We start from the raw sequence: 8,217 nt of genomic DNA, 5'->3' as shown, positions 1-8,217 counted from the left end.
TGTTTCTGCACCACCAAACTTGGTCGTGGTTTACAGCACCTGCAAATCCTCGTAAAAATGTTATAACACTATTGTCACGGTAAGAATAGCTATAAATCATTTTTTTTTTTTTTTTACTGAAAATGAACACCATCTAAAAATGGGGATTATGGAGTTTGTAGGACTATATGTGCCATACATAATTTAGAACTTTCCAGTATAAGACACTACCCTTCTTTCATTAGTCATTTCAGCATGGCAGAGGTGTTCAGTTCGGTCTTTCATCACGGTATTGATCACCATCCCTTGTGCATCATGCGAGGGAACGTTCCCTGAGCAGGCACGCTCAGCTGGGTAACGCAAATGTCTGACATTTTCTGACATGACGATGTGAGAATTTCCACCGGTGTTAATAGTGACTACAGACAGAGTCTCTGAGCTGCTGCGACTGAACAGGCTGGCAGCTCAGATGCTTCAATCCCAAGAGAAGAAAGATGCAAACGAAGAACTGAGAGGATATGTGCATATGTGCTCCTGATCACGTGATTAGTGAAACCACAAAGGTGCAGTATCCCATTTTGAAGTTTTTCAGGAAGTTTACTAGTACAGCGTGACTTGAGGAAAGAGGACAGCAGTGAGCTGATTTTTGTTGTTGTTGTTTTTTTTACTTCCACTAAAGCATCCAGAGAAATAGCACTTTTAAATATGTGGAGCTCTGAGCTTAGCCTGCATGGTCTGGGGATTCTTAAACTGCTTAAATCTTATCACATATAGTAGTTGGCCTTGTCAGTCTAATGTCAATTTAACTGTGACTTACTGTATATGAGGCACTTATCTAAGACAGATTAAGCCATAAAATCATATTAGTCTCTCTGTTGATTGAAGTCCTGGTTCAAGAGTGACTCAAGATAACTTGCTATATATGAGGCTGAGTTTTTTAAAGCACTGTGACTGGTGGATAGTAGAAGATGGAGATTTTGAGCTGAAACATAAACATGTCGGGGCCTGGGCATCACTAAAGACTTCCTCAAGCATGTCTTGAACTTATGGCGGTTCTTTATTGAGCTGACTTAGCACCAAAATAAATAAATAAATAATTCTTTACATTTTGATCAAAGTGAAAAGGGTTTCAGTTCAAGATTACTTTAGGTAGGCATCTGTCAGAATAAAATGAAATGGTAATCCAAGGTGATCTGGCTTTTTTTTTTTGAAGGAGGTTTTCTGTTTTTGAGAAATTTCTTTCACATGAAAATAAGAAAAAATAATGTCAAGCACTGTCAGGAGCACACCAAATAAAAATGTGGAGATATAACCTTAACTGTAAAGAAATGTTGGCCTACAATGTTGTTAATATTGTCTGAACAACAATATTAACAATCCAAAACGAGCACCCGTACATGTGGCTTTGTGTGTTATAGCAGTGTGTAATGTGGCTGTAGCTCAGGAGGTAGATGAGGTCACCTATTCAGAGGTTGGTAGTTCAGTGCCAGGCGGCTCCACTCTGCATGTCAAAGTGTCCTAGAGTGAAATACTGAGTGCTTGTAAGAATGGCTGAGAATGAAGCATGTTGTATAGAAGAAGAAGAAATTCTTTATTGTCATTGCACATTTCCATGCAACGAAATTCTGTTTGACAGCTCTCCCTTTTTTCAGCATATGAAAGGGAACAAGATATAAACTGCACAAGCAATAAATAAAAACTAGAACAAAAACAGAAACAAGAAAATAACAACAAATATAAATATAATAAATATAAATAGCAATAAAAATGAGGTAGTACAGGCTTAAATGTCCACAAAGTGTGGATGTGGGTAAGGTGCAAAGTGTGAAGTCCAGTGAGTCCGTGCTCCGGCTGACAGCAGAGCTTTTACGGCTCTGTGGAAGAAACTGTGTTTAAGTCTTTCAGTCCGTGCCCTCATGACCCGGAGCCTGCCAGAGGGGAGGGTGCCAAAAAGACATCGTCCAGGGTGTGTGTGAGCCGACCTGATTTTCTCAGCCGGGCAGAGTGAATTTGGTCCAGGGATGGGAGAGGGGCACCAGTGATCTTTGATGCAGTCTTAATGATCGGCTGCAGGTCTTTTCTCTCCTCTGAGGTGCAGCCGGAGAGCCGCACCATGCATCCATAGCTCAGGACACTTTCTATGGTGCATTGGTAGAAGTTGGTGAGAAGTTCTGGTGCAAGCCCAGGGACTTGAGGGACCACAGGAAGAAGAGTCTCTGCTGGACCTTCTTCACCACTTCTCTTCTGTTTACTACCCATGTCAGGTCCCTTGAGAGGTGAACACCAAGGTTCTTGAAGCTCCCCACCTGTTCCACCTTTTCCCCAGCGATCATCAGACTGGCATGTACTGTGTCCTTCTGTTTTCTGAAGTCAATGACAAGCTCCTTTGTCTTGTTTGTGTTGAGGAGCAAGTCATTGTTCTGGCACCAGGATGTGAGGGCCTGGACCTCCTGTCTATAAGATGTCTCATCATCATTGGTTTTCAACTCCACCACAGCTTCAAACTTGAATGTGCAGTTTGTGTCATATATGGGTGTACAGTCATGTGTGAAAAGTAAGTATAGGAGTGGACTGAGAACACAGCCTTGGGGGGTGCCAGTGTTGAGGATGATGTTAGATGAGTGGTGGTCTCCAAGTCTCACGTGCTGTGGTCTGTTGGAGAAAAAAATCCTTAATCCAGCTGGTAGTCCAGGCCCAGTGTCAGCAATTTATCGACCAGCTTGCGTGGGTTGACAGTGTTAAAGGCCAAGCTGAAATCAACAAACAGTATCATTGCATAAGTGTTGGGGTTCTCCAGGTGTGTCAGTGCAGTGTGGAGCAGGAGTGAGATGGTGTCCTCAGTGCATCTGCTGGTTTTACAGTATAAACAGACTGGTAATGGTCCAGGTCAGGAGAGACAGAGGCCTTGATGCGGTTCATTATCAGTCTCTTGAAGCATTTCATAATTATCTGTGTTAATGCAACTGGCCGATAATCATTCAAGCATGTGACTGCTGAGCGCTTCGGGATTGGGATGATGGTCGCAGTCTTCAAGCAGGTGGGAACTGCAGCCTCCTTCAGTGACCTGTTGAATATGTCAGCGAAGACAGCTGCAAGTTGCTGTGCACAAGCCTTTAGTGCGCGTCCTGGGACTCTGTCTGGACCAGTTGCCTTCCTGCTATTAATGTTAAGCAAAGCCTGCTTAATCTGATACTGATGCAATACCATTGGATGCCCCTCTTCTTGAAGGGGGCTGGAGTTGTGTCAGGGGTATTGACTGTGGGTGAGGGGTGCTGGAGATGACACTCTTGTGTTGCAGTTATCAAAGTGAGAGAAGAAGGTGTTCAGTTGATCAGGGAGGCAGGGGTCGACTGTGGGCGTTTTGTTCGTAGTTTGTAATTGTTAATGTCAGAGTACAGTACAGTAGAAAAGTGCTATTTATTGTTTAAGCTTTTCTTGTGGCATCTAATGACATTTAGTCCTCAAAGACTTTTCAGAAATCTGAGAAATCCATATTTATGTATTTCTTCAGGATTTGCCAGAGAAAACACGTTATTGACACACCCTTTCATGTACCACTGCCAGAGGTCACTTAATTTTATTTTAAAACTTAGGTATTGGTTGTAAAACGTGCCGCCTACAAACAATAACGCGTCGCACAGTCTGAAATAAAAATAAAAAAGATAAAGGCACACACCTTTGACGTTGCAAAGCAAAACTTCTATTTTCTTTGCCAGCATGTAAATGCAGAAAGGAATTTCCTGAAAATCTTCATCCTGGAAGGAGTTCAACAGCTCAGTTTTCAGTGACCTAAAACCCCATTTAGGTGTGGACAAAAAGCACAGAGAAATATCTGCATTTACCAAAGTATCCATGCTCGTGTGGACACGGCCTCAAAAAATGCTTCAAACCTGAACTCACTTTTTGCTGCATCATGCAAACAAGCTCATGATGAAATCTGACGTGGACACCTATTCTGACAGAAAAGTCATTACTAGGAGATTATGAATCAAACATTTCTTCCAAACTCAGATTTATGAGATGGAGTGCACTTTTGCATTTAGATAACCTCTCCTGGCCCACTCAAACAGCCCCCTTTATTAAGACTCACCCAGACTAATGATGCAGAACACCCGACTAATTGCTGAAAACGCTGGCTTCGGTTCCCTCTGTCGCTCAGCTTTCCCACCTTTGCCTTATGCAAGAGAGGCATGTATCTGCCGACACGGTGATCAAAGCCGAGCTCTGATGGCACAGCTTCAGTGTGAGTTGACGGGAAAGGTTTGGCTCAGGAGGATCAACAGTCTTTATCACAGGAGAAGCTGCTGAATTCAAAGTGATGGAAACCCCAGCTCCCACTCTCTGGTTCTGCTCTGTGTTTGGTTTCGAATCAAATATCCAAACACAACATGAGATCCTATAAAAATGTATTGATCCCCGTGGGGGGGACTGGGCTGCTGCAGCGGTAAGAGTGATAGCATTCAGCATGAAGAAAAGGACTACTACAAAATAAGCACAAAATAACACTTCTATCACAAATGATAGCAAAAGCAATGAAGTAGAGCACAAGCAGGTGAGAGGTTATAATGTAACAATATTTTTCCACCTACCATTCAGTAATAAATGAAATTGCAAACAGTGCAGGTACAGACTTGATTGAAGTCAACACATTTTTCTGCAATATTATTTTATCGTTCTTATCGTATCTTACAAGGTCATGTTTGAAAACGTATTTCTGGTCTATATAAATAAGAATGATAAAAGTACAAAAATAAGTTGTTGTTTTAAAGCTAATTTAAATAATAATCTAAGGGTACCTAGTACATAAAAACTGTGCTTTTATATAGCTTAACAAAGCTTCACATGCTGTCTAGCTAGCCAGCTTGTTAACCAGCCAGTTCTATGGTTTTGAACATCCTGGAATCTGATAACAGCCGTGTCCAAATTCATGGGCTCGGGTGTATCCTTCGTGGTTTACCCTATCCCAGGATTCATTGCTAGCCAAAGCTGTTGCAGGAAATTTTCAAACAAAAGTGGCAATGGTGGAGGAGAGCAGCCAAATAGTTTGAAATATGGCTGTTTCTGTGACACAAAATAAACTTTTACTGTATTTTCTGGTGAGAACGTCTAAACCTGAAATACCAGCTCGATTTATCAAGATATCGCTTAATTGCTGAAGCGCATCCCATTTAACAGCCACTCTCTTCTCAGCCATGACATCAGTGTTGTCACCAGTACATAAAGGAATAAAGATTTCCAAATACACTGACAGTGCTCCACTAAGACAGTAAAGTTAAATAAAAATATCCAGTTATGAAGCTTAAATTTAATCTCAGCCAAACTGAAATAAAACAAACATCAACCGTTGGAAATCATCTGAGTGAATTATATCTGTGTTTAACTTCCACTCAGTGGCGAAATCCAGCAGGGGTCTGAAAATGACGTGGGGGGGTGTCAGGCGTTCTCTCCGAGCACAGCGAGCCTCGGCTGCCTGGTCAGCTGTCAGCTGAGAGCAGCAGGAATGGACGTCTGCGAAAACATCAGAGCACTTTTGCAATTAAGAGATATTTTGAGAAATCGAGCAGATATTTAGGGTTTGCAGAGCTGCATTCTCACCTAAAAACAGCATGAACATTTATTTTGTGTCACAGAAACAGTAATATTTAAATATTTCGGCTGCTCTCCTCCACCATTCCCGCAGCAGGCCTCAATGAATCATGGGATAGGGTAGACCACAAAGGATACACCCGAGGAAAAGGAGACGCCTTTGAATTGGGACAGCCATCATCACTCAGCTGTGATTTAATCAGCCTTAAAATGCAGCCTTAGAAGGATGCAGTCCCTGAATTGGGACGCAGCCTTAGACTTCAGGCAGCCCTTGTTCCTGTCCTGTTGTGCCACACCTGTGTTCAATTAGTAATTAGCCTCCTAAGTATATGCTGTATACCCGTATATACCTGTTTACCTGTTCTGTCATTTGTCTTGTTATACTTGTAGTCCAGCCTTCCAGTGGTCCTCATGGTTCTAACCATTTCCCTTGTATATTTTTTATATTTCTTTGTGTTTGCAGTTATTATTTCGTGTATGGCCTTTTTCCCTGTTTTTTGGATCGTGTCCTGTTCCTCTTGCTTGCTTTGTTTGACCCCCTGCCTGGATTATAGACTAGCTTTAATTTTTGCTTCTGTGTTTTGTGAATGAGTCCATTCCTACAAAACCAGCATTTAACTGAAAACTGAAAAACGTACAATGTAAAAAAATTAAAAAGTAAAAAAGTGTTTTACAGCAACTTGCTGTTCTCACATCTTTGGTTCTTATAAGTGAGCCCATCCAGTGATTTTCCAGTACAGAACAGCATCTGTGTTTAATGCAGCGCTGCCTGAGGGACTGAAGATCACGGCCATTCAGCATTGGTTTTCATGCTTTCCCCTTGTGTGCAGAAGCTTTTCTGGATTCTCTGAATCCCAAAATCTCCAAATTTGAGCTGAGGTACATTTTTCCTTAAAATGCTGAGCTATTTGCCTAGACTTTGATAAAGTAATGAAGGCCTCCTTATACTTACTTCTGAATGGCTGGCCTCTCTGGGATCTTTTGGCAATTAGAAAACCAGCATTTTAATTAAATCAAGCATCCTGTATCATGAAGCTGTTTCTGGCATTTCTAGTGACTATTTTAATTGTGAATGTCTCTTTGTTTTGGTTATTGTTTATTTCTTGCTTTATAAAATTTTACTTTTACCTTGTGTGTTTTCAGCATTTTTTCCTTTAATGTCAGATTAGAAAAGGGCTCCATGAAAAATATGGATCCTATACTAAAATAAATTAAGTACACTGAAAAGTTGAGAAATGTGTTTTCTGCTAACGACCCTGCGTCAGCATGGAGAGGTCTCCAGGACCGTCCCCTCACACTGTGGAGGACCATCAACTGGCCGACAACCTGAATGTGTTTTACCGTCACATCCCCTCACCGGCCACCTCGCTGACACCACACCTACTCTTAGGACATGTGAAGAAGATGTGAGACACAAAACCAGGAGGACACCAGGTCCAGATTTCTTCAGCCATTAAAAGAATACAGGTGGACAGCAGGATGATTAGCATTCCTTAGTACAGCCTTTCCCATCACCACCATGACCGGCACCTTTATTCTTGTGTTTTTAAATTCCAGGCTTGTGAAGTTGTTTTTATAGCTCACATAAAGCCAAAGTATGTAAGATACATTTTGTGCAGTCCATCTTTGTGACACTGCAAGCAGCATGGCAGAAATCAATCAATAACCGTCTCCTCTGTGTTATTAAGCAGTGTAGTTTAACTGCAGCTGGATTTTCCAAAGTCCTCATAAATTGTTATAAATATTCACCTCTTTCCTTCACCTCATGATGTTTTCTGCCAAGCTCACAGAAAAGCGATTATCGAAATAGAAGGAATGTTTTTTAATATACATTTGAGGAAATAACACGATTCAGTAAGAACTCAAAAAACAAAAACACACGTTAAGTTGTATATATGTATTTTTTCTATTTGTTTAGCTATATACAGTTTTACAGTTTACCACAAGGGATGAATATGGATAAGATTTTAAGATTTTGACAGCAAGGCCATCACCAGTTTTACTCATAGGGCACATTTTTAGATGCGCGCATCACTATTTACAAATATAATATTGTTTCAATAAAATCCTGTTTGTTTTTCAAGTTCATAATACTACAGCAAAATCTCTTCTAAACAACATCTGATGACTATTTGACATCAATACTAAGAACTGTTACTGTGGTCCCGTATGATCTCAGCCTGTGTCCTAATCAATATTACATCCTCGTTAGCGAGACAAATTATCCCCCGTCTCAGTGCTCAGCTCACCCGGCATCCTGCTGCTGGAATGCTCTGCCTTTCTTCTTGGTCCAGCTCGTTTCTAATCACACCTAAAGGGGGGAAATTTTGATCGAGATTAATTGCATCCACTGAAACCTTGGCTCCCCCCTGCCAGTTTGGGCCCTCGCCACCCATCCGGCCCCTGAGAGTATCAGTTTAACCTGGGTGGAGGAGGAAGAGGACGGGTAGGCGAGCTCTGGAGCAAAGCGCAGGGTGTTGTAACACAGATGCTGGGTGGGGGGTGGTAAAGCTGATGGATTTAGGGGAATTTAAGCGAACACGTGTGTGCCTGTGTGGGTGTGCGCATGTTTCTCTTTGCCCCTGCTACTTCATACACCACGCCTGACTGGCTGCTGGATCTGACAGCCCAGCTTCCCAGAAATCCCCGCGT

General features: G+C 41.8%; 1 protein-coding gene across 1 annotated transcript in view; it reads right to left on the bottom strand.

Moving 5' to 3' along the window:
• Positions 1 to 2,117: 2,117 nt before the first annotated feature.
• The window catches only part of LOC115773816 (chemokine-like protein TAFA-2), a 150,360-nt gene continuing 144,260 nt past the window's right edge, over positions 2,118 to 8,217 (bottom strand). The window contains exon 5 of the mRNA XM_030720735.1: positions 2,118 to 2,483. Coding sequence (XP_030576595.1) covers positions 2,118 to 2,483 — 366 coding nt within the window. The remainder of the gene's footprint in view (positions 2,484 to 8,217) is intronic.

The sequence above is a fragment of the Archocentrus centrarchus genome, chromosome 23 (assembly GCF_007364275.1).
Source record: "Archocentrus centrarchus isolate MPI-CPG fArcCen1 chromosome 23, fArcCen1, whole genome shotgun sequence".
Classification (NCBI taxonomy): Eukaryota; Metazoa; Chordata; class Actinopteri; order Cichliformes; family Cichlidae; genus Archocentrus; species Archocentrus centrarchus.
The sequence above is the reverse complement of the archived record's forward strand: the minus strand, read 5'-3'. Positions and strand labels throughout refer to the sequence as shown.